This window comes from Habropoda laboriosa, unplaced genomic scaffold (genome assembly GCF_001263275.1).
Source record: "Habropoda laboriosa isolate 0110345459 unplaced genomic scaffold, ASM126327v1 scaffold153, whole genome shotgun sequence".
In the NCBI taxonomy this organism is placed as follows: domain Eukaryota; kingdom Metazoa; phylum Arthropoda; class Insecta; order Hymenoptera; family Apidae; genus Habropoda; species Habropoda laboriosa.
Genome location: NW_017100272.1, coordinates 610,415 through 637,879, shown reverse-complemented (window position 1 = coordinate 637,879; position 27,465 = coordinate 610,415). Strand labels below are relative to the sequence as shown.

Genomic DNA, 27,465 nt, shown 5'->3' with positions numbered 1-27,465 from the left:
AAAAGAAACGAGGATCTAGATTTACGAGCTACGAAGAGGAATCGAGAGCACCACGGGGAAGAACAACCAAGTGTTTCCAATTACGACTAGCGTCGAAATCTATGTCAATGTCTCATTTTGTCAACGGCACGCGACACATGGTTTTCCAAAATAACCGTACGCGTTCCCACGAATACCAACGAGAAGGTTTCACGAGAAAGGGAGACTCTCTATCTGGTGGCTGTACCTTCGGATCGTCTTATTTTATGCAGGTTACCAGGACGATACCTTTTTCGCTCTTTTTTCGCGCGCGCGAAACGCGAAAGTAACACGACCTGGTTTATTTTCCTCCGTGTGCGCGCTGCTCCTCCACGGCGACAACGAAATTGCGAGCACAGCGAACAGTTGTCCCTCTCTGGCCGTTTTTATTTCGAATAAACGCGCCGACGCCGCCCGCCGCCTCTGCCGCCGCCGGACCGGCCGGACGGACTCGGTGTCGCCGCGGCAACAAAGCGACTTTTTCTCTCTCGTAATTTTAATTCCGCCCCGATAAATAATCGTTCTCCCGTTCTGACAGATTTTGATATATCGCCGGTGTATCGCGATGCACACCTACACACAGCCACGTATACAATGTTCGAGCACGGTACGCGAGAACGAAATAAATTTCCGTCGTAAATTCGCCCGTCACTTTTTCGTCCGCGCTGCCATTATTAATCAAAACACGGTTCCGTAACGAAAATACTGGCCCCGTTGAGCTAGAGCTTCTCTCCCACTTCTTCTCTCTCTCTCTCTCTCTCTTTATCTCAATATGGAACCGGTGAAAATATACACGTCGCAGACGAAATCACTTACTTCCTCGATGCGATGTTTGTGCGGCCACACGGGGGATATATCGCGGAAGGCGGAGAACGTTGGCTGTGCGCCCCCGTCGCGACAAAGACAACCTTTTCCTCGCCATCGATATTCCGCCAAGCTTCCCTACAAGATGAAGTACAAGGGTCCTCGTGTTGACAGCACCCTCGTAACTCTTATCCACGCAAGAACGGGCATCCGGTTTGCTCGTCACCCTTCTTACCGATTAATTGTCGCCTACCTTCGCGCAGTCGTTTTGTAAATATGAGCTCGAAGAGCGAAGGGGACGGGAGAGATTGAAACGTGGTGAGTGATTGGTCACCTCTTCACCCTAAGGAGGAACGAAATTTTTCGAGAAACGAAGAATCGAAGCGAAAAGAATTCTAACACACGCCTTTATTCTTCTAACTTCGATCGTTCCCTCCCTTCACGCCTCCATATGACTCTACGACCCTTCAATTATCATACACTCCCACAAAATGGGAATTATTGAGAATCAATAAATTATTGAGAAGATAAAGGAGTGAATGGGCAAAAAATTCTACAATTCCCAGAAAAATAATTCTACAGCAGTCAAATAAATTCGTCTTCATTCTCCTAACTCTAAAAATTCCACCCTTCACGCACCCGTTAAATTTCCTAACCCTGATCGCACACTCCGACAAACAACTAAACTTTCCAACATCGGAAAGATTGAAAAAAGAAGTCATTCCTTTAACCTGGACACTTCACGGCCGCGAATAACACGGGGAAAAGCGAGAATAATCGGGAAACGGCAATCATCCGCTTCGTATAAGCATCAACGGGCCGCTTAAAATTGTGTACCGGTCCGTTTAGTATCGAGGGGGGAGAGATATAACGGATTCGCGATAACGATAACCATTGCTGGCCTGGGATATGTGTAGCGAGTACGAGAGATCGTGACTCTTGTTTTAATGGCGGCACAGTGTGAGAGAGTGAGAGAGAGAACACTGTGCTCGAGAGGTGGCCGCGCGCGCAAGGGGCGAGTGGAACGTTGCTGGTGGTTTAATCTAATGGAGCCGAGAGACCATGAAACCTGGTGATAAACTTACCCGTAGGCGGCCAGGGTTGGATCGTAGGGGTAGTAACCCGTGGCGGCAGGCTGAAGGGCTGCTGTGCCCCATGCAGCACCCATATCCGCCGTCATGCCCATCCCCGTCGTGTCCTTCAATCCGTACGGATTTCCCTGTAATCGAATTGGAAAATTAATTACCTTGAAATTACGAGTTAGCAAGCTAGTATGTGTACGTGTGTTCGCTGAAATGTCGAAAAGTTAAACTGCAGAGTTTACTTTTATCTGAAAATTAAACGTAGATCGGGGCAGATTGGAGGCGAGGCGTTATCTCAAATACGAGAGACTTTATAATGTAATATAAAATTTCACAGTGGGAATTAATATTTGTTAGCCTACGTAAAGAGGTTTCGTACACGGGGAAAATGTGGAAACATGGCGGCACGATCCATCTTCCTGCCTCTTATCTCGCTGAATATTAAGGTCAGTTCCAAGAACGCTTAAAACTGCAACGTTACAGGCAGCTTTGTTGTAAACACTGGATACCATATGACAGCGCAACACAGAGTTTTAAAACGATGATCGATTAACTACAAGCGACGATCGTTACCAAGGGTAACTACACTGTGCCCCGAGCATACTCGAATAAATGGACGACGTGAATCTCAACAATGTGTGCTATTTATTAATACGATTTTTCTTGGGTATCCTTCGGATTGTTGCGTCGTTGGTACAACACAGGGAGAGAGAGAGAATGGCAGCGTGGCGGAGAGAGACCGTCGAGTGTATATTTTCGACGACGTTCGACGAGTTAATTTCGTCTTCGAAAGGTGAATATTTCAGATGGTACACCGAAACCCACACGCGCGATTTATGCAAAACGGTTCGTTCGTCCGGAATTAAAATCGTCCGATCCATCATCTTAAGCGGCGAGTTTCGGTGTGTAACGAGGTCACAGGCAGATCGGTCAATCCGTCGAATCTGCGAGTGACTGACGATCCGTTAATCGAATCTACACCCACGACGAACGTGCAGAACGACGATGGTCGGACGAAATACGAATTCGTTCGGGCGTTACAGTGCCGTGAATTCCAACCACGGATTATCACCGCGAGAGATCGCGAATTTCACCGAGTCCTTTCTCCTTCGTAACCGAGGGAGTACAGAAATGTACAGCTAACCCTCAATTATACGTGGTTAATTTATCAACGGTGGCTAGAAATCTTTATGAAAATCGAGGAGGTGCATAAACGTGTAACTTCGGCCGGATTTATTTTTAGAAGCGAGAAAGTTGCGCTCGGTGAACACGAAGAATGACCAAATAATTATTCATTCGATCGGGTAGAGTGTCTACTTTGGAATTACTGTATCAATCTGTGACAGCTCCTCTACGTAATCTCTGGAAATGCTGCGAGTATGTAGTCGTGTAAAACTGTGCTCTTGAAAGAGCAGATATCTTTTTCAACGTAGATAATCACTTTCGAAAAGTGACTCGAAAGGAACAGAGCATAATTAATGGAATTAAGATTGGCCATTCTAGAGTTACGCGATTAGAATCACATGTTGATATGCTTGAACCTGTAAATTTTGACGCCTGACAGATTTTACGACTCGCTGTATTTCTTTCATCGACTATACAGTGTTTCTTATAGCCTCAAGAATTGACTAAACTACGATAAAAATGGTTGTGCAATAAGTGCAACAATTGTGATTTCAAACTGAACCAAGTTTTCCGTCGATATGCTTGAAAGTGTAAATTTTGACGCCTGGCCGATTTTACAACTCGCTACATTTCTTCCATCGACTATACAGTGTTTCTTGTAGCCACAAGAATTTACTGAACTACGATAAAAATGGTTGTGCAATAAGTGCAACAATTGTGATTTCAAGCTTAACCAAATCGAACGTGCAAACTTTGACGACTAACCGATTTTACGATTCGCTATATTTCTTCCATCGACTATACAGTGTTTCTTATAGCCTCAAGAATTGACTGAATTACAATAAAAATGGTTGTGCAATAAGTGCAACAATTGTGATTTCAAGCTTAACCAAATCGAACGTGCAAACTTTGACAACTAACCGATTTTACGATTCGCTATATTTCTTCCATCGACCATACAGTGTTTCTTATAGCCTCAAGAATTGACTGAATTACAATAAAAATGGTTGTGCAATAAGTGCAATAATTGTGATTTCAAACTGAACCAAGTTTTCTGTCGATGTGTTTGAACGTGTAAACTTTGACGCCTGGCCGATTTTACGACTCGCTATATTTCTTCTATCGACTATACAGCGTTTATGTCGCTATCTAAAACATCTAAAAAGAGCTACATCGCACCTTACAATTTTTAAAAGATATTAGATTGTACGGTAACAGTGCCTATCTGATTTCAAGTTACAACCAATCCCCAACAGTTGTTAATAACCTTACACAATGCATAAGACATTAAACAAAATAAAAAAATAAAAAAGCAGAGAGGAGTAAAATAAAATTTCAAATATGCAAAACACAAATTTCCCGCAAATCGAGGGTTAGCTGCATGTACGCACGTAAAAAAGAAGAGACAGACGCGACGAAACTAAAAAAACGAGGAAAACTGCAAGTCTAACGAGGCAAAGCAGACGGTGCAACTCTGTCTCGGCCGGATATGCCCTCACACCGCCTCTCGGATTTTTCGAGGTGTCGCTACAAAGCGCGTCATAAAGACGCTCCTCTCGCTAGCAGCGCAAAGGGAGAGAGAAAGAGACCTGGTCCCGACGAAAAAAAAAAAAAGAAGACGAGAGAATGGAAAGCGACGTTTGGGCGGAGAGAAGGCAGCGGTGTGTTCAGTGGCTAATGGTAGCACAATGGGATATTATTAGAGCGAAGGCTTTAAGGCGTTTGGCGCCAGGAAGTTTCGCGTTACAACTGAGATCGGCGGTCGACTCTGTTCCTCCAGCTTTCTTCACTCTTTAATTCCCGCCGGTCCACATCCCCTCGCTTCGATTTCCGAATCTACTTGCTCGTGCTCTCCTCTCTCTTAACCGTGTACCCTCTTCTGGCCCCGCTCTGTCTGCGTCCGTCCTTCTCTTCTCCCCTCGTTCTTTCTCTATTCTTTATTCCATTGTGTAAAAAAAAGAGAAGAAAGAGACGGAGAAAGAAAGGGCACGCATATTTGTCCCCTGTTGCTTGCCTCTCGATGTCTCTCCCCGCGTGTACCCTTTCCACGGAGGCGACTTTAATGGCGAACCCCGGGTGGTCCAGCGTCGACGCCTCGGACTATTGTTACGAGCTCTCGGTCAGCAGCCGATTATACGACCGGCCGCGCGCATTAAGGTAGCAATAAGCATGCGCCAGTCGAATTTTCTGAACGCATTAGGGCCTGAAGAAGGAGAGAGAGAGAGAGAAGCCACGGAGAGCTTAACCTCGATACTATACGTCACCGGGAGGACAGAGGACTGTACGGCGAAGCGAGCAGTATTATTTCTTGTGAAAATGAACGAATGGCGTTCTTTGATTCAGACCACCACTCGTTTAGGTGATCACTCCTACAGCGATAGTCCTTCCTCTGCACTCTTTTCGCTGCCAACGCTTACCGCTCTTTAACGTTATCAATTTTAATTTCCCTGTGATAAGAGAAAGCCAAGGATATAGTAGGCACTCTGACGAATTTTAACTGAAAATTTGTCCAGCTGTAAGAATAGGCGCTTGTATTCCCGAAAAGGTGTTAAAAGTCTATTTTTCCATGCGGATTTAGATTTCTACGAAAACGCGTGGGTGGTTGGTTAGAATAGCGAGACCCCGGTTGGAAATTACAGATTCGAATTCGTGAAAATTGCACCGACGCTATCTGGCTCTGTGTCCACGAGGCTTGCGGAGCGTGCGTCACGACACACGCGACGAGTCCCTTTGCAGGAGAAACGATGTCGCGACTGATTATCAGCCGCAGCACGTGCACGAAGCTGGTTCCACCATTGGCGTGCAGCCGGGGTAGTCTCTGTACACGTGACGAGTCGTGAAATTATTAAATAGTAGGTAGACGCGTATCAATTTGATTAACATCATATACACCGCGGCGAATAAACGGGACGTTTGTTCTTTCCAATTGTAACGCGGCTTTTTAACTTACGTCCGGATCGTTATTGCCGTTATTGTCGGTATGATGGTTTGCGATGCTTTCGCGTGCAATACTGTGTGACGTTCGACGGTGGAATTTTTGTGAATTTAAGCGTTCCCTGCCATGCGAGCCGCGAGCGATTCGGGAACAGTGATGGGTTTGTTGAAACGTTCTCTTTGTGGTGTGTGCGTTACTTGGAATTAATTAAAAATGATTTCGCACGATGCGAAAGGTGAGAAATTGGGGACAGTGATAGGCTTAGTAACCCTTTGAGAGTTTATTGGTAAACAATATGCACTCTTTTGTGACAGTTTCTCTGAGTGCTCGCTACAATGTGGCAACAAATATCCACTTCTTTGTCATTTAAATTTCTTTCAGTGCTCGCTAAAATGTGGTAACAAGAATATCCACTTTTTGTCACTCAAATTTCTTGTCACTGCGGTGAATAATGTGAAAATATATGATTTTACTCTTCCTTGTCTAATTTTTAATAATTTCAAATTTCTCCGAGTGCCCGCTACAACGCGGCAAAAATGTATCCACTTCTTTGTCGTTGAAATTTCTTTCACTGCCCGCTAAACTGTGGAGACTTTTTGTGACTTAAATTTTTCGTATCTCAAATTTCTTGTCCCCTTTTTGAATAATGTGGAAGTATATGATTTCACTCTTCCTTATCTAATTCTGACTAATTTCAACGAACCACGAATGGTTAACCTCCTACAAATCAATTTCCAAGCATCCCAAATTACCCCAACGACCTCCAGACAAAACGCTCGAAGGGTTAAAACGTTCTCTCCGCGGTCTACACACGTACCTTCTTCGAATTAATTGAAAAGTACTTCCTCCCATTTCACGCGACAATAAAAGCTAACAAAAATAAATTTCCAAGCCCGGAAAACTTAACCAACCCTTTCGAAAGCCTCTCAGATTCGCACATACACACAGAGCCAATTAGCACGCGCAGCCGCATCCCCGAAAGTTGAGCGAGCGGGTACAATGCGAAGTTGTGCCGTTTCGCGGAGTTCGATACCGGGGTGAGCGACAAAAGACAACCGGCGGAAAAGTTGGCCGAATATAAAGAGGGGTGGACGTGACGCGAGGCCTTCGAAGTTAGAGTTCGAAGCTCGGCCAGCAGTTACTCCGGCGATAATTTAATTAACGCTGGCACGATCGACTGAAGGGCTAGGTGGTAGGGAGAAGAGTTGGTATCGACGCGTGACTGATAGTGAAGCCGTAGAGAAGTTCCGCGTGGGACAGCAGCTTTCAGAAGCTTCTGACGTCGAGTGATCCACGCACGTTACAAACGCGAGATGAAACATCGTATGTATATCTGTACATATTTATTTATTTTACATTTCAGAGGCGTAACAGAGTCGAGCAATTTTATTTATTCCCGGGAGCTTTTCCGTTCAACGAACGGACCACCGTGAACGCCTCTTAGAGAGGCCGCTTTTTATTAGCTCCTTTATCGCTCCCCAAGTCCCGCGCCACCCACTTCATTCAATGCTAATCCGATTCTTATTATATTATAATGCTCGTCGAAACGACGGCGCTCGAATCGTCGGAAGCACGTGCTTCTTCCTGCTTAACGATCTTCTTTCCTTTTCTCCCTCTCTTCTTCTTTATCGCGGGGACAAAGGGTCACGCGGGGTGAAACGAGAAGAGGGAGGAGAGACCAGGTTGAAACGGGGAAATTTCGCGTTGGCAATGGTCGGCGCTGCAACGGCGTCGTCCTCCTCGTCGTCGACGTCGTTGCAGCCTGTGCCGCCTGTCGGTGACCTCATTTGAGTCGCCTCGTTATGTAAGAATTTCGTTCCACGCGTGCGAGTATCTCCTCCACCGCTTGGGTAATCGACGAGAAGTGGAGAAAAAATGCTGAAACTGCGGAGAGGTTTTCACTTAACTTCCTTCTTTTCTCCGCAGATCGACGGAAATTTGCAAAAGTGTCGACGAACGAAAAAGGGCATCGTTGAACAACTCCGAAGAGTTTACTCGAGATGCTTACGGTGGAATAGCTGTTTCGACGCGATCGCATGAAGTATTTATGGCGGACGATAAATCGAACGAAGGAAAAGGGATAAGGCGAAGCACCTGTGACATGTCGCTAGAAACAAACCCATTCTTTATCTCGTAACGCGGTTACATTTTATTTCACTTTCTAGCCAATATATTTATATATATATTACCGGTGACGATAAGATTACGTTATTTTCGATACACGTTACTAATAACTTCACCCTCTCAGATAAGATTAGTTTACGCGGCGAGCAGCAACTATTTTCACACGATAACGAAGCTTTATTACCGATTCCGGTATAGGCGGACCGTAATGTTTTCACGCGTCTCGCGGCCATCGACACTTTGCCCCGTTTTATCGCGCCTACGTATGTACGATTTCACCAGTTTTACGATTTAACACAGCCGCGCTAATCAATTCCGACTTTTCATTCGCTTATACATTGTACGTGCCGTAGAAATTGCACGAATTTTATTAGAAGTTAATTAAGCACGCGGTATGAGCAAGCGTGTACCAAGAGAGAAAGAAAAATTCGTGGAAAAAGGTTGACACGCCACGGTTTAACAAACGTGTTCCCTCCATAACGAGATTAACGTCTATATCGCGGGAACAGAGGGCGGTTGGTCGTTCGCGGGCTCGTCAAAATTCTCAAAATTCCCGCTGGCCGTCCGCTTATGACATTCCAGGCTCGATAGTCGCTAGACAGCGCGGGGAGGCTGAGAGACGATCCGGCGTCGCGTGCACGAAATTGCACGACGCGGGCTGAAATTCCACGAAGGGCTGACCAACAGGCCGGCCTCGCTGCAATTTATCGCGATAAAGGTGCAAAACTATGACGTTCGACGCATCGTCTCACGACAAATGGCATTCCACGAGCGTCGATCGGTCAAGCTCGACTAATAACGCCAACTACGGCCTTCACGGGGGACCGGTGCGCGATTTTTTCGCGTGCGCCTAGCCTATAGTCTGACCCGATATCTCTCGATCGCTCGAGGTCGCTCGAACGTATAGTCGGTGGAAGCGATATAGCGAGGTCGTGACGTCGCGAGGCGTCAAAGTGCAGGCAATTGTCGAGGGAGATAAAGAGTAGATTCGTTTTTAACTATGTAGCGATTATTACTCAACGGAAGATGGAAAAGGCTTGGCTGTGTGAAACGAGGTAACTTGAGATTGGTTAGCCAATACTTGGAACAGAATGATTTATTTATGGAGTTGAATTGTTCATTTTTAATTCTTCTATTATGCCTGTAAAATACATCAGATTCACGTTTGTTATAATTCATACTCATTTTTAATTGTAAACTAGAGAGATTGAATTTCTGTTTCAAAGGGGAACACAGTTAACACGTTCTCTGCGGTACGAGATGTATAGCCCCCTCTCGTACCTTCGTCCTATGGGGCTCGTTTTTCATTGAACCTTCGCTGTCTGCTAATTGTAACCTTATATTTCCGTTATTCTTCCACTATTTCCACCGTAATAGGCACTAAGCGAGCCTTTCAGGGTAAAATAACAAGATATAGCGAAACAACGAGAAATTTGTCTCGTACCGTCCAGTAAGAAGTGAACCTGTTAAGAGCTCAGCACCGCAAAATTTTAAATACGAATTCACAAATGGCGATAACTCGGTGTAAAGCTACATCAATCACCGTCGTCGCTTAATGCCTCAACTTTTACGACCTCGCCGTATCGCTTCCACCGACTATACCTTTGAAAGAAAACCCTGTACGTCGATACACGTTGCACGCCGCCTGAAAGCAGCTAATAAAGTCGTAGAAAACGCAGATGGGGGAGTATCGCCTCTCTTCTTTCCACACTGCAAGAAGCAACCTTGAACGTGTATAAGTGATTTTAGTGCGGCTATAGTTTCGCCGAACGACCCATTCGAACGTTCTAAATCCACTATGTGGTACGCTGTCGAACCTCACGCGGCATGCCTGTGTACAGGATGTTGCAGAAGAGGCGTGTGCAGTGAGCATTACCAAAGGCGCTCGTATGCCGGACACCATAACGATCCTGAGGAATAAAGATCGTCGGGTGCAACGCGTGCGTATTTACCGGAGACGCCTTTACATACATTAGCCGTGCGAGCGTAGCACGCGTTACACAGGGCAGAGAAGCGTGTAGGCACATTGTATCGCATGCGAGCCGCGCGTAACTGCCAATTATAAGAGCGTAAACGGTCCGCGATTAAGAGTGGTACGTGTGTTACGCTTATCAATGAGCCGTAAAGTAACGCATTTCGCGATATCGCGGATCGGAATGCCCCAACGGCTCTTTCGTTGCGCCGCGCCGGAGAGACATGCGAGCGCGGCTCCGTGATTCGAGAGCGGAGACGCGTCCACGAAGACGTCGAGGGTATTAAGTCCGTTTATTCGACGAATTGCACGAGCTCACGCTATTCCGGTTTTTTTTTTTTGCAGATAAAGAACGGAAAAACAGGGAAATTCGTATTCCCCTCGAGCTTCCAATTAACGTCGCTTGTTATCCTTTCTGGACTATGGAGCAGCTTCGATGGTAAAATTTTTCTAGATCAGTTGTAAATTCTGCCGGACGTTTGTAGCCTACTGTACGCTATCTCTGTTGCACTAATGAATATTTCAGAACCGTGTTTTGTCGCGGTGTTGTTTAAAGACGAACAGAGATATTTCAGCGGTTGGTTGATTTATCGACCGGACAGAGTCACGAAGTGACACTAGGAACACCCTTGCTTTGATAGCTTAAGTATCCAGACTTAGGATACAAGGTTCGAACGTGTAATTGACCTGATTGCTTCGAGTGCTGGTAGAATTTGTGCTTCGAGATATAGCTCTCGGTGAGAAGTAAGCAACGTTTGTAACAGGGCGTGGTAAACAGACAGTTAAAAATTATAATTTACAATAGAGCTGATACATAGATAAAGAAATCAAGCCTCCGGTGTTGAGGTCCAACTATCGTCAACGACCAAGGTGGCAATCTCTGTTTCGTCTAGAATATATGTAGTGGGAGGAGTGGCCTTGAGCGAGCGTTGATTTCGTACGGGCAATAGCCAGCGTCTCGTCTGTGTCGAAAGCGAGGATCGTTCGTATTCCGCGCGGTGGAGACTCGTGTTTTCTACCTGCTTCCACGTGCACCTTAAAAGTCGCGTTAATACGTAATGCTATTTAATTAACAGAACACAGCGGGCTGGCCTGGACGACACCAAACGCAGCTGAACCAGTATCGATTCCATAAGTAGGTTCTCGGTTGCAACGTTACTTCTGCCTCCCGCCTGGCTTTCTTTCGCTTCCTCTCCGCGCGGTGTTTCTTGCTGTTTCTCGAGAGAGAAACAGAGAGCACCGCGAATCGTTCATTTTTCATCGGAGGCGTCGAAGTCGAGCAAACCCCGATAACGTTCTAATCGGCCCGGTGCAACAGTTGCGATTTATGAATGGCATTATCGAGGAGCGGTGACATAATCGGCGTGCCGCGTGTCGCGAAATATCCAGGGAGCAATTAACATCCGCGTCGAAACACGGCCAGCCCGCGAGAACGAACTGTGCGAACGGCAGAAATCGCTAACCCAGCTGCATTAAATCTGCATTCCTTGCGCTCGTTCGCCGCTCTCACTCCCCCGCGCCGATAAAACGCCAATCTAAATTAATTTGTCGAGTCGATACGCTGTAGCCGAGTGCTGGCACATTCATAATACAGAATCGTGCGTAACCGTTAAGGTCGACGATTACGAGATTGCTCGGGGGGAAAAAGGGAGCTCTGAACGATTCGGTGCAATTTCCAACGAATGTACTCGGTGTCCCGAGTTTTTTCACATCAAAGTTTGTCAGCACTGTCTGAGGATGTTATCATAGTGATGTACATAAATTGTCTTGAGTTATAGTAACTGAAAATTCGATACTATTTCCTTCGCATTTCATATTTTTGCTGTAACTTTTTAACGAAGCCTCAAACGACCTATGTTGATATAACATTTTTCTCTCACTTACACCCATAGAACGCACTGACAAAGTTTGATAGAAAACAAATTGGGACACCCGGTATATTGTATTTTTCGTTTATTCGATGAGTTGGGATTTTCGCGTTACACAGGACTCGTTGTTTAGTAAAATACAAATATATCTACCATCGAATCTTCGAGAATCTATTGCCCTCTTCAGCGAATCACGCGTGAAATCTAAGAAATCGTTGTTAATTTCCTGCTCGACAACGAGGAAAGATAAGCGCAAACGCGATGGTATCTCCCGCGCGTTATCTGTTCGAGTTGAACTGATTGCGCGCGGCGAACATCAAAAACGGCCGCGGACCATTTGCTACGGAGTGCTATGTGATAAGCTTGTCATTTTCGAGTGAAAAAAAAGAAAAGAAAAAGCTCTATCAGCCGGTAGATGGCGATAAATCTGATCTTGAGAATCGTAGACGTGATCGATACAGTGGACGTGTGGGAAGTAAAGGTTTAAAGGGGAATTCATATGTCGCGAACGAAGCGTGACACAGTCGAGAGGACGAGGGATTCGAAAACAGCTCCCGTTATCTGCGATTTCGTCCAGTTTGCTGATTCGCCGAGGCAGAAAACGGCCGTGTGATTTTTGCCCAATAGAAAGTGGCCGGTCGTTATCGGAAGACGCGCGCCGCTGATTGGCCAGCAGCGATTCGTTCGCGACACCGTCGCCTCCAAACGGGGGTTGGAAATTCGTCGTAAACGCGGCATGGAAACACCGATATCTCCGCTTAACGCGAGAGTTCGATACTTCGTTAAACTCTGGCCTGGCTCGCGCCGTTACCTTGTCCTATTTATAAAGACAGCCTGTCCCGTTAATTAAATCGCGCCCGGAGAGAGGCTGTTCAGATAAGAAACCAGCACTTTTGTCACGGAAATGGTTGTTTCAGAATTGTGAAACGTTCTCACCGGTTCGTATATTCTGTCTCTAACGAAATGAAATATCACACTCGGGCGAAATTATTTTATTTCAAATTCTATTTATTGCTCTTCGGAAATGTTCTACAACGAACGTACCAAGAATGATCACTCAATAAGCACGATACCTGGAACTAAGTTCGCCTGCCTGAGTCCAATCAGTCTCGACCCGTTGGCAGGGGGCGTAAAAGACGGATTGTTCCACGATTCCGTCCAAAACAACCAATTAGTATAATTATGCCGATAAATTCAAATTTAATTGGCCAACGTTTCTCCGTCTATCTCCCGAGGAATACTTTGATCGCTGTTACACCGTGTACAATCGAAAGCGAAATAATAATAATCCCACCCCTATTATCCTCTCGCAATCAGCGTATTTTGGTTGCAACGTTCGATCTAATTGCACGAATAATTCTTCGTTTCACGTGAAACCAAGGCGAACACTCGATGCACGCCACAGGAAACGCGTGTTTCCTACGATAAAAAGAAAACGAGTGAGAGAGAGAGAGAGGGAAAAAAATAAATTCCCTCGACACGATATCCTTTACGTTTTGATACGGGCGTGCTCGAATTGACCTTTCACTCCGGCGAGAAGGATTAATGCACTTATCGTTCGCCAACGGGCCTACTACCAGCAGCAGCAGCAGCGTGCAACGGGCAAAAAGGAGAACGTCGTCGTAGGGAATAAATGCAGAATTTAATTATCGTCCCTCTCTGTCGCTCTTTCGAAGTCGCTTCGAACGGTGCTCGCAACATCTGGCGAGGCAAGCGTGTTTCCAGAGACCGAGCTTTTTATCGTTTCGTACCTCCCGGTGGTGAATATCCACGCTCGAGTGCAGATAGAAATTGGCCGAAACCGCGATACCATCGCGTTTTCTACGTCCACGTCAGACGAGTGTTATCAGCGTATCGTCGATGTGCCCGTGATTAAGCGCAGTTCTCCTCTATTACACGCGTGATCTCGTCTCCTCGAGGAGATTCTCGGGCGTGCTCAAAACACTTCACTCGTGTCCATCTACGTAACATCGGCCGATTAGCCGTTGGACTGGGATTTCCTTGCGACGACGTAAAAGTGGCCCTGAAACGATCGAGCGACTACGTACTTTTTCCTCGTTTTTATCGAATTGACAAGGGAAGAACTTTTTCGTTTGAAGGTGCTTCTGGCAAAATTGTATATTTCCGAATGTTAGCAACGACCACGTAGTTGAAACGGGAAATCGTGCAAGTGCCAGAAGTGAATTGCGAAGAGGTTAATTTTGGCACTCGGACCGTTTGTCACTTGAACGCTGTGAATCTTCAACGTTGGCTATTTTTATAGATCCGGAGGAAAAGTAAATAGTAAAAATATGTCGGATTACTTGAATTTATTTATCCGAGTACTATTTCTGGCATTTGCTCGTTTATCGTTTCCTCCATTATTTAATACGACAAAATTTCCAAGGTGAAGAACTCTGCATAGCTTGAAGAATGTCTGTCGAGGTATTTTCTAAAATTTGATAAATTGTCGGAGTTCCGACCGAAATAGGCCAACAGCAGCGAGCAAGGATAACGAAAAGAAAGCTTGTACACTCGCATTCGACGAAGAGGCGCGCGACAAAGTAAAGGTTCGCCAGTCACGTCGATGTTCCCGAAGGCTTCGCTTACCGAAAACACGTTTTACAACGATCTTGGACGTTCCTCGCCCTGCCCACCCATTTCTCCTTGCACGCGATACCGATTCGATGTAATTTCAATGTCCGCAGTAACTTAATTACCCACGCCGACACTCTCCTGGTTCCAACCTGCACGCGAATCATCGGCACAATCTCAGCGAAGCAACTCACGCCGAAAATCCTCTTTCGAGTTCTCACGTTCGTAGCTTATTCTTAGCCTTCCGTTTCTTTTTCCCTCGCGATGAAAACTCGCTCTCGCAAGAGAAGAACACGGTGGTGTGTTTGCACGAGAAACGTGTGTTTCACAAGATTCCAGAGCAGAAGACGAGCAGTAGAGAGAGCGGAGGAGATTTTCGCCCCCTGAAATATAACCGCGAATCCATCACGGAGCCCTCGTTAGAGGCAGCGAGACAACGCGTCTTCCGCGAACCGAAACTTAAACGAGATTATCGCTCCGCTCTCGACAGCCGCGCGTGAATAATTCGACGCAGCCGGCGACGGTGAGCTAGAGAAAGCTCTGTGCAACGCACAGCAGATGAGACGAGAGAGAGAGAGAGAGAAAGAGAAGAGAGAGAAAGAGAGAGAGGAGAGAGAGAAAGAGAGAGAGGAGAGAGAGAAAGAGAGAGAAAGAGAGAGAGGAGAGAGAGAAAGAGAGAGAGGAGAGAGAGAGAAGGAGAGAGTGGAGAGAGAGAAAGAGAGAGAAGGAGAGAGTGGAGAGAGAGAAGGAGAGAGTGGAGAGAGAGAAAGAGAGAGAGAGCGAGAAAGAGAGAGAGAGAAAGAGGAGAGAGAGAGAGAAGGAGAAAGAGAGAGAGAAAGAGAGAGAGAGAGAGAGAAAGAGAGAGAGAGAGAGAGAGGAGAGAGGAGAGAGAGAAAGAGAGAGGAGAGAGAGAAAGAGAGAGGAGAGAGAGAAAGAGAGAGAGGAGAGAGAAAGAGAGAGAGGAGCGAGAAAGAGAGAGAGGAGCGAGAAAGAGAGAGAGAGCGCGAGAGAAAGAGAGAGAAAGAGAGAGGAGAGAGAGGAGAGAGAGAGAGAATTCTCGTAGACGAGCGAGAAGTGGTGGATTCGAAAAGGGGAGGTCGTCGCGATTTCACGGAGGACGTGTGCGGTGTCCCTTAGGCTTCCATCACCGGGATTCCAAGCTAATTCGTGGCAAGACCACGCGCTAATCCGTCTTGAGTTGAACCGGCGGGAGTAATAATCGTCCGGCACGCCTAGCACGACGGGCCAATCAATCTGTGGCCAGGATGGTCACGCATATTTCACGCGTGAAATGTTACAAAGCGTATTGCAAAAGTATCGCAGTGGAGGATGCGTGTGTATTTGTAGGAGTGAGGGTGGACGTTTTCGAAACGCAGCTAATAAACCGTTTAATGATCGCGTTTATAAATACGCGACGGTCGTAACTCTTACGATTAGCCGCGGGACGCACAATTTGGATAATTTATCGTTCCTCCGGGGACTAGGATCTATTTTGTTGAATGACGAAGTATGAACGGTATAACATGAAGTTTTATGGTTCTCTGGCGTGGACGGAATTCAATTTTCTCTCGTTATAAGGGCTGACCAAGTTTTTTTGTTCGAGGTTTCATTTGAGGGTTCGGTGTGTGAGTAATTAAGTAGCTGTTACTGCTAGGCAAAGTGTGAATTGTAATTTTCGAGATGATTGATAATTAATCAATAAATCTGACAAAAATTCTGATCCCTTAGGGAGCTCAAACTTCTCAAAATGTATTATGCCTTTTTACTAAAAATTCTGATCTCTGTAGAGAGCTCGAACTTAGGACCTGACAATCTGCAATATGATCGCAATTAGTACGCAAAAAGTAATACGAATTGCGGGCTTTCTTATCGCATCTCTTAAAAACTCTGTGCTGTCTGTGTATCTCAAACTTCCAACCAGAGTCTCTACAATGCAACTCACAACTGATACGCACACGCCACTTGAATTGCACAAACAAACCGAAAAGAAAATTCTTATCTCTCCGTATTCCTCAAACTTCCAACCACAGCCTCCGTAGCGCGTCTCACAATTAATGCAAACAGCCCAGAAATTACTTTAACAAATGACCCTATTAATCACATGTCAATAATAATCAATAAACCGAAGGAAAACGGCCGGCTTATTACTACAATCTCCCCCCCATACCCAACCCGTCTATATAATCACCCATGAATAATTCATCCGTAATTAGAAAAAAAAAAAAAGAAGAAAAACGAACTAATTACCATCTAATCAACGAACAAACGCGTCAATCGTCGTTTCTAGAAAAATAAGAACGAACAAAAAAAAAAAGGAAGAAAAAGAAAAGTACTCACCAGAGGTGGGTAAAACGCTGAGCTGTCCATTCCGATGCTAGGGTAAGGCCCTTGGTCGGTGGTGGACGGCGTCGGCGTGGGATAGGACGAATAGGAGGTGGCAGTGGGCGCTAGCCTTGGATAAGCGCCCAACGCCAGCCTTGCCGCGCTGTCGTACTGACAGCTGCACACCGTTTGTCCTGTGACAGGGTCTGTCATCATGGGCCTGCCGTTCTCGCAGCAACCAGGCCCCGTGGTGCCGGCTACAGGGGTGCTCGCCCCTCCGGAGGCGGCGGCTGCCGCGGCGCCGGTCGTCGTCGCCGTCGAGGACGGTGAGAGCGCGCCGGGGCTGAGCGCGCCTCCCGACGACATCGCCGGCGATGTCGCCGTCGTTGGCTGTCCGCCGCTCACCAGCAGCTGAAAAGTTTTTAATTGCCCGCGTTAGTACTTCCTCTTAGGGACTGCAACATGTGTGCGAGTGTACGTGTGGAAAAAAGAGGACGGTAATTAGGTGTTTGCTTGAACGAGGGATTTTTACAGTTGTTTTTCTGCATTTTTTGGTAACTCTGAAGGATGGTTTGAGGATGTTGTTCAAGGGTGTTTGGGTATGTTTGAGGAATTTTTTGGAGCTGTGGTTCTGATTGGGAAGGTTGAATGACGGTGAATCGAGCGTAATGGAATTAACTTAATGGGAAAGAATCGTGGTAATTAGGTGTTTGGTTAAGGGAGGGGTTTTAGAGCTGCTTTTGTCAAGATTCGGGGAGCAATGGAGAATGGTTCGAGGGTGTTTGGTTAACTGAGGGATTTTTGAAGTTGTTTTGTGAATTTTTGAAAAATTGTGTAAAGTGGTTTGAAGAGATCAGGTGTTGGTGCTTGAAGAACTTTTTGGAGTTGTAGCGTTGGTTGAGAAGGTTGAGGAGGATAAGGAATGACGATGAATTGAACATAATGGAGATGTTGTGAAAATAATGGAAAAAATGATGGTATTTAGGTGTTTGGTCAAGTGAGGGTTTTTATGGATTTTTGGGGAGCAATGGTCCGAGGGTGTTTGGTTAGCTGAGGGATTTTTAGTTATTCTGTGATGAGCTTAGGTGTTTCGTTGTTTGAGGAATCTTTTAGACTCGCATTTTTGCTTGAGAATTTTGCGAGAGAAATGATGGTGAATTGAACATAATGGAGACATTATGGAGACAGTAAAATGACTAGAACATGTGCACGTATGAATGCAAAAAGAAAAAGGGATGGTAATTAGGTATGTAATTAATTGAGGAATTTTTACAGTTGTTTTTATAAATTTCTGTGGAGCAGTGGGCAATGACTTGAGGAACTTATTCGCTAATAACAATGAAACTGTACACGTGAAGTGATCGGATGTTCGATCGCCTGAAAAATTTTTCACAGTTGTATCTTCGTTTTGCAACTTGGCGTTACAAATGGAACGACGAATTGAGGAAAAACGAACACGTCATGGGAATAACGAAATCGACGACTCTCAAGTACATAAATTACCGCGAATTTTTTTCCTACATGTGCACGTTAAGATCGTGCAGATCTCGCGAGGAGATTGTCGTCCGAACGCGTCATCGGTGGTTCGGCGAAGAACCGGCTAACGGACGTTCCTCGACGAAAGCCGCGATAAGAGTGCCGTAGATCTTGTCAGTGCTGTCTTAAGTGGTAGTAACATCGAATAATAAGATAATCGGATAGATATGAAATTTAATTGAATTAATATTAGGAAGGGCAAGTTTCGAAATAATATCGGACAGATCTAACGAATTACATTTAGGTAATCTTGTTCGAGTGTTCGGTACTAGATAGCAAAGCTATACGTAAACAAATTATAAGTGTATCAATATACCGGCGGATACACAGAGAAGAAAAAATTGCTCACATTTGAAATGAAAACTTTTCTCCGTCTCTCACGTGACTCACAATAACCGGTGTGATTCATGGTACGCCGTTTCTCTCCCATCGACAGCGTTTTAACATTTACAGGAGCGTATTAAATACGTTACACGGGAAAATAAATGCCGGTCGGAAATAAGAGAAGCGTGTGTATCTGCAGGAAAATAAATTAACGAGCTGAACGCGGCGAAAGCATCGGGCTGTTTAAGAAAAAAATAATTCTAGCGCAAAGGGTTAATGGCGATAATGACGGTAATTTCGAAAGCAGGTGATACTCCGCTTATCGGCCACGGATCCGATTATAAATGCGTGCTCGATAACTCGATAGCAATTTCGTGTTACTTTAATGGACGATAATCGGGGATGGAGTAGCGGTATCTCTCGTTATTAAACAACAGATGACACTCGACAATTAACTCCTTAAAAGGACGATCGTGTGCAGAGTGGGGGCGTAGAAGCGGCGAAGAGCGACGAAAATTGGAAAAATCGAAACTCGCGTTAACGAGAGAAGCAAGCACACACTCCAAAGAAAAAATAGAAAAGAAAAGAAAAATTCCAATTTTTTCCAAAGTTAGTTGCAACGCACGCGACACGTCCACGTATCCTCAAGATCGCGGACCTTCGATAGCGATAATTGTCTGGTAATTTCGAGTAATGACGGGCGATACGTAGCTGAGGACAGAGGCTTTCGTGAAACGGGCTCGAATAAATTAAACGGAAATTTATCGTCGTGTCGAGTCGACCGAGTCAAATTGTCGGACACAGCCTTCGGTAAGATTGTCGTCGTTGTCGTGGTTCGGACCGTGTTTGCACTTTTACCAAGATATCGCGCGAAAATTAAGCCGCTTGCATGTTAATGCTTACAAAAAAAAAAGAGAGGAAGGAACGTGCACACAGCTCTCTGTCCGCGTTTTTCGCGAAAAATGAAGGAAGACAGGGGAAAAGGGGTAACACACCGCCATTCGTCAAGCCTCGCTATCGCCTGCACGCAGGAGAGCGGCGGCGAGGAAGAACGCCGCTCTCCTCGGGTACAACGACGATAGCAAATATCTTGTCGCGTATACATTTTCACGCGTAATTGGTGTACAAGCACGGACGAAAAAATGTTCCGTGTTTTATGTAACAAAGTATTATTATGTTACCGTCGCGCTATCGACACACACAACACGCAAATAAACGCAACACCGTTTCTCAAGTAGCACTTCGTGTTACACGATTATGACGTTCTCCGTTTACCTCGTACTCGCGTATACGACGTTACATGCGTATTATACGCTGTAAAACAAAAAAAAAAAAAAAAAAGAAGAATATCGTGACATCTTTTTCGAACGGGAGAAAGTTCGAACGATCCTTGGATCGATCGATTAACCTAAGTTTACGAGGCTGTAGGAAAAATGTGCGGGTAATTAACGTCGATATGAAACATCGTGTCTATATGTAATCGAACAAGTTCCGTAATTTGCATTATACTCGGGTCCGCCTAAGAAAAGACTCCCGAGATCGATATCACGCAAGGAGAACGAGACATTAGCCCACGGTAACCGCTTAATTGAATTTAATAATTCCTACAATCTACATCGCGGCTAAATAGAGAGAAACCGAGTTGAAAAAAGAGAGAGAGTCTATCGTCGTTGATCATAATAGCGTCTCTCGTGTACCTGTTGCACGCTTTAGCGAGAAGAAACTGCGAGGGAAGGAAAAAAAAAGGGCGAAAAGAAAAGCAAACACGGGAAATATAAATAATCAGGTACATCGAAATGTAATCAACAACGACGATAATAAATATGTCACTAGGTCTTAATTACGGAGCGCGGAGTATGCTTTACATAATAATTCCGTGTTAATAACTCTGTACACAGAACAGCATCGCGCTCCCCTACAACGTTCGCTGCAACCAAGAGAGGCTGTTTCTGTGAGAAAGAGAGAGAGAGAGAGAGAACTCGCGCCTCGAGTGCACCGGAACTTCCATTACATTTGAATAATCATACGACTCGACGAAGCTATACCTGTAATTTTTGCATAGAATTCACATGAATGTCTACGCATCCACGATATCAAACGATATAATTCATCCGGCCCGCCCCCTTTAGATAATCGTGTTTAAGGTTATAGCATTTACAAATTATCTAAGTATGTTGACTACACGGTTAACGACGGCGTGAAAAAGCGGACAAGCGGGATAAATTATTATTTCTGACCTGGTGGATATTTTTCACGCGTCTACACCGTGAAAACGTGCACACACGCATACGCTGAGAACAGGAAATTTTGCTACGCCTACTCGAATCAATCCTTCGAACGAATTTTCTTGTATAATTTAAATATTTTTCATTCTTTTTCATTCGCTCTACTATTTTTTCCCCCCTTGCTACTTTACCGTCTACGGTTCGGCAAACGAGAACCTCCAGAGGCAGCGCGGTACTATGCAAGCAACGGTGGCGCGATTCCGCGATTAATCGCTTCCCAAAGGCAGCTACTCGCGTCTCTCGAGCGTTCCACGAGGGGAGGATTGCGTACATATATCGCGCAGGCTTCTCTGCGGTAAATTAGCTCGCGGTAAATGAGGATGAAATGAATCCTGGTAATTAATACGGCAGGGACGCGGAGTTATTTCGAGAGAACGAGCTCCGCGGAGAGAAAGAGAGAGAGAGAGAGAGAGAGAGGAAGAGTATCGTTGATAAAGAGTCTCTTCTCGAGCCGGTTCCTTCGAAAAGCGGACGCGGGAAAAAAAAGGGGTGAAGAGAGAAGAATACACCGGAGAGGAAAACGGTTCGCTCTTCTATTCGTAGAGTTGGTGTGTCGAAATCAGCGTGGAGAACCGCCCACGTGATACGTGACAAATGGGATGAACGAAAACATTATTTTCACACGCACGATTTTCCCTTCCGCCGCTTTGTTTTCCAACCGAGAAGAAGAAGAGATACCTCGACTTCGCTGCGTGAAGAACAAAGTGGAAGAGAAAAAAAGGAGAGAAATAAGGGGGAGAAAGGAAGAAGACGTCGCCACCGTTTTTTTCAAACGCGTCCATATCTTCAGCGGCGTGGACGTGTTTACGAAAAACGGGATTCCACGTCGCGCTAAATAGTCGTAAGATATTTCGACGCCCTGCGCTGCCGCCGGCTACAAATTTCACATGATAATTTATCGCCTCGGATACTTAAATAGCGTCTCGCCGTGAAATTGGACGATCCCACCTCTTCGGCTCGTCTCATTCCACCGCCATTTGTATGCAACTTTTAATTTATTTTCATCAACGTTCGCGTAACTTTCACGGGCGAACGAGGCCCTGTCGCGGTCGAACTCTTCGTCGCGATCTCCTCGGCGTACACCTTTAGCTCCTCTCTTCTCTTCGTTCGGAAGGTAACACGGTGAGAGAGAGAGAGAGAGAAAGAAAAGAAAAGAAGTCCGGCATATTCCAACCCTAACCCAGTGGTTACAAGGACGAGGATTCTGCGATATTGCCTCTCCCCCTTGCCATAACCAAGGGAATCTTTAATTAAACCGACACGTTCACAGCCGTAATCGTCGGGCAGTTTCTCTATTTCCACGGTCGAAACTGTCCTCCTCTCTTCTTTTCCCTCGGGTCGTTCGAGAGCTCGTTCGCGCTCTCACAGAGAAGAGCGAAGCTGGCGCAAAAATAGACGAGAAAAAAGCAGACACCCGGACGGACCTGGCCTCGGAAGGGAACGAGGTAAACCGAACTTTCGTGAACAAAGAGCCGGGAGGTGGAGGCGGAGGAGGTGGTGGAACACCTCGAGGCCGTGACACATGCGTGCCAGTGTGCGTGTGTGTCCCCGTGCACGCACCATACCTCTTTCTCTCTGCTCTATACTATATACACCTCTTTTTCTTCCCTTCCCTATGCCACGTCTCTCTCGCTCTCTCTCTCTTTCTCTCCATTTTACATCCATCCTTCTTCCACTCTCTCGTCTCTCACGAACGTTCCTCCAGCGCGTCTGGAGCCATTCACGCCCTGCTGGGTTTCCCATCGGAACCTTTTAAAAGCTCACTTTCACCCCCGCGGCACCAACCACCGCCGCGAAAACCCTATGGATCCTAAGCCTGCAGGAACACTCCTGATACGTCCCTCTTCTCCTTCACCTTTCCACCACCCCTTCAAATCTACTCTCTCCGTGTCACGGTACTACCGCCTACCCTCTCTCCGTCTTCCTCTCTTTTCGTCGACGATTCGGTGACGGTGGCGTTCGCAAATCAACCCCTCTCGAAGGGTGGAACGAACTCCGAGCGAGGCTTCGTTCGTTCCTTCCTTCGTGTGCGTCGAGAGTACGACGGAGAGAGTAGGAGAAGCGAATGATTGAGAAATAAAATTGGAAATTCAGGCAGAAACGCCCGATTATGGCAGCTCGATGATTACAGCGTACGGTTTTAATTGGAGGTTGCTTGGCCGAGGTACGCGCGAGCCAGTAGTCCGTGAGTATACGTTTCGTGGAAAACGTTAAGTATGGTTTATCGATGATCCAGAAGAGCGCGGGGAGGTAGCCGATGCGTGACGCAGGTGTAAAGAGAGCGACCGGGGCCCACTTCTTTCCAACCACGATGATGAGGAATAATTTACCGATACGAACGTGTAATTTCGACGTAACTGCGCTCTCAACCCCTCGTTCCTTGTCCCGGTGAATTTACAATGTATCGATACAACGTGTTCGATCGAGTTAAATAACCAAAGTGTAGAGAGAGAGAGAGAGGATCGTCGTACCGAACGATCATCTGTACATCGTTCTTTTATTAACGATCGCCTCTTGAGTAAACATTGGTAATTTCATTGTGGGAGAAAAACGGGTAAGAACAGAGGAGAACCTTGAAATTATAGAATTGCCTGGCACACTCGAGGCTGTACAATTCTCGTTAGAGAGAATATTATCGAAGCGGTTAGCCTAATCGAGCACCGATAGCGATCGTGAAAACATAGGGTCGGAATATCACGGCCGATAAAACGAAACTCGGTCACCTCTTCAAACTTTCTCCCGACAATCGTACCACCGATTAATCTAGAAGCAATAATTGTTTCGAAGAACTTCCAATAGCTAACTGATACACCTAGCGAGTTTCCTGCAAAAGATACGAACAGCCCACGCGCTTCTCAAACACTCACCGTTCACCGAATTTTTACCTCGCATGACACACCGTCGATGGGCGTGTGTGTGTGTGTATTTCACCGCGCGTATATGCATACGTGTAAACAGCAGCAGTCGAACAGCAGAATCCTTTGGAGGAGAGAGGTCTCTGCAGGTGGAAAGGGCGCTTCATAAACAGGATTACACGTGTTCAAGTTCAGCTAAGTAGCAGTTTGATCGCGAGTTATCGCTGTTCGTGTGCAAAGTAACCGGAGAAACTTGACAATGCGGCCACTGGCACACGCAACCGTAGAACAACCGACCGATAACCTATTTCACATAAGAATTGTAGATTCTATTCTACGTCGAGACACGTAAACGGATATTTTAATCGATTCCGATAGAAGAAAAGGAAAAAAAATCTATCCGAGAAGAGGTTAGGCGTCTTAGAGCGCGAGAGAGAGAGAAAGACAGATTGTAGTGCAATACGCGCGCGCAATTGGCAGGAAAAAGATGGCGGAGTCTGAGATACGAATGGACAGAGCCTCGTCTTCTCTAGACCGATCCTCCCCTTCCGTCCTTGCCCGGTTTCTTCGCTCTTTCCATCTTCCTCCGCCATGTGCCTTTTTCTCGTCGCTGAAATCTCGAGTAAGTACTGGAGACTCCTTCAGCCCTACTCCCGACCCCCTCCCCTCCTCCCAGTCACACGAGATCTTGTACGACAACAGCATTACGGCCCCGGACTCCGGCCGCCCTTCTTTTTCGCGACAAATTAACCGTTACGGTGACTCTTTTCTCTCTTGGTTTCTGCTCTTTCCACGCCACGACACACGGTGTCGAAGCATCGAAGCTTATATCGCAATTTGTCTCTATCTGTCGTGAATAGAAGTTAATCGGATTTCGAGCTACGTTATCTCCTCTCTTTCTCTATCTATCTCTCTGCCTCCGTTCGTTACGTAGAATATTGTTTTTATCTTAAACGTCCGCTCTGTTCGATAAGCGTATGCTTTCCGATACTCGTTTCGTGATCTTTTTACGCTCGTTGAGATTTATTTCGAGTATAATTGTAGTTATATCGAGGGAGTATTATGTTTTACGATAGTAAAAAATGTAGTGTGGTTTGTTACGATTCGAGATTTCAACGATACGTTGTGTTACCTTTGTTTAGTTTCTTGAGAAAAAGTTATGGAAGAAAGCACTGATTTTTACGAGATTCTTCTATTTATAGGAGGTTAGATATTTTCGTATAAACGAAGTTGTAACAATGGAAACGAGGAAAATAAGGAGACGTGATTTCCTTGTCCCGTGACCTGGTGTGCAACGACGAACACCAGATGGCAGTGAAATATCGTATAGTAATGACGGCAACAATTTAACGTTAATTACCTCCGGGGGCTACAGGGCGCCACACGGAATGCCACGAGCGATTTTCGTGAGCGTGGCTTTAAAAACGTCTAGATGGAAAAGGATGCACGTCGCACAGGGGCCGGCGGGAATCTATTTGAAGCCCTAAAGACTCCGTTAAAGTGGCTGTAACTCGACGTTAAGAAGGCGTGAACGTTAACTGTACGAGTGACGGGTCCGACTGGTATTTTTACGCGGCCTGACGAAACGTTTCTTTACCGACCAAGTAAATTTTTACGAGGAATTCCGCGTCCCGGAGAATCTTTCGAAAATCCCCGCCGGCTCTGATCGTTTGATTTTATCCCTACATCGTGAAAGACAAACGGTACGGCCCTCCATCTTGTTTACCTTTCTCCTTCTTTCTCGAAACACGAATGTCAATTCTTCAGCCATGAAGAATCTCGAGGAATCGTGTCGCATGTTTACGACAGGCGTATGTAAACACCGAGTAAGTATATTTGGAACGGTATAACACATCTTACTTGCTAAACTGACGTAACCTAGAATACACCGTGATACGTCCAATAGCTATAACACTATTATTATATTACCGGTAACACTGTACAGTAAATATCTGTTTACTCTTGCAAATCGCGTAAGCGTAGGGTTAAAAAGGTCGAGCGTATGTAAGAAGCGTAAACACCGTGCGGAACGTTCGCTCTGCCGTGCCCTCTACGGCGCAAAATAAAAATTCGACTCGAACTCGATGTTGTCCCGAGTGAAATTCAATCTGTACGATATACATATCGATCGTTTTTCTCAGAAACGACATTCCTGCCGGATCGACCGGGTATATACCAGACACGGTGTGTAGCTGTGGCCAAGAGAGCGCCCCCGGCTCCCCGAGAAATCGTGAAAAAGAGAAGCCCCGGCCGAATTCGCGCCGCTTCACAACCAGGTCCGTTCCTATGCGGATGAGACACACGTGCACCTTTAAAGAGCGGCAACCGGTTTCGTCTGTGCACGGTGTAAGGTCGGTGCTGCAGCAGGACGACGCTGGCGCGGCCCGGTAGGTAAGTACGTGCGAGAATCCGTGGCGTAATTGCCGATTCCGTCAATCATCGGGCAACCTCGTGAGCGCTTCGTGCCTCCGCCGAATCTCCCGGATAAACACACCGGGTAATAACAAAGTATAACCGAATAACGACGCTATAATAACGCGAGTTAACGAAGTGAACGAACCAACGAAACTTCCCTGTGTCGGTAGCCAGCATGCGATGCACACGAAGAACAGAGAGAGAAAGAGAGAGGTACGTACGTACGAAAACGTAAAGCTCCGATATCTCGTCGGGCATTATTGTAAATCGGCCGATACACACCACCGATGTCGACAAAGTAATAATTTCACCGGGTAATCACGTAACCACTGTAGACTGTCTGTATATCATTATAAACTACCGATCGCGTATCGAAAGGATACAGAGATTTTTGCTCGACTCCAAAGCTGAAACGTGGCAAATGGACCGCAATTAAATTTTTCGACCAATAATCACCGGGGGAATCGTGAATGAATCGTTGTTACACACTCCCTTCTTTCTATGCTCGTATAACCGTACCAGACCTACATCACAGTGGTAGTATATGGGGATCGGGTTCGTAAATACCAGTTGCGCGAGCCTGTCGAGCAAAGTTGCATCTCGGTGCAACCTAACCTCTATGTAACTCGGTAAGTCGTGACGATCGTAATAACATTTAATCTCATTCAATACGTGATTACTGATTACGGGGAAAAAAGTACGATAAACTATAATTCATCGCGAGCTTAAACTTTTTATCAGTAGCGAGACAAAAAGAAATAATTCAGCTGCGTGTAACGTAAATCGGAAGATTCGTTGCTGTTCTTCAAAATGACAGTTCACCGAGCGTTGACAGTGTTCGTGGTACGGTAAACAAAAAGAGAGTGGAACGGGGACGGAAGAAGAGGTTAAGGAGAGGGAGAACGACGAGAGTTATAAAGAGGGAGGTTGAGAGAGAAAGAGTCGGACAAGGTAAGGGAGAGACCCTAGGAGAGCGTAGGCCACGATCCTGAAAACCGATATTACGGAGATATCGAGCGCTTCCGTGTCCAGGGCCGTAATTATACGGTGTACCGATGTGTCCATTGCGCCATTCGCGTTATTGCCATTACACTCCCGCGGACGTAACTTTGCCAAACAAATGCTTGACCGTTGATATCGAAATCGCGCGCGATGTGCTCCGTTGCATACGAGACGATGAACGTGACGTGAAGAGAGAGGGGGAGAGGCTTAACTCGGCTCGGGAG

The 27,465-nt window shown here is 46.0% G+C and overlaps 1 protein-coding gene across 1 annotated transcript in view; it reads right to left on the bottom strand.

Moving 5' to 3' along the window:
• Positions 1-27,465, bottom strand: part of LOC108573525 (homeobox protein caupolican-like) — a 92,870-nt gene that overhangs the window by 29,763 nt on the left and 35,642 nt on the right. The window contains exons 2-3 of the mRNA XM_017935985.1: positions 16,840-17,235; positions 1,908-2,041 (exon numbers count right to left, since the gene is read on the bottom strand). Coding sequence (XP_017791474.1) covers positions 1,908-2,041; positions 16,840-17,235 — 530 coding nt within the window. The remainder of the gene's footprint in view (positions 1-1,907; positions 2,042-16,839; positions 17,236-27,465) is intronic.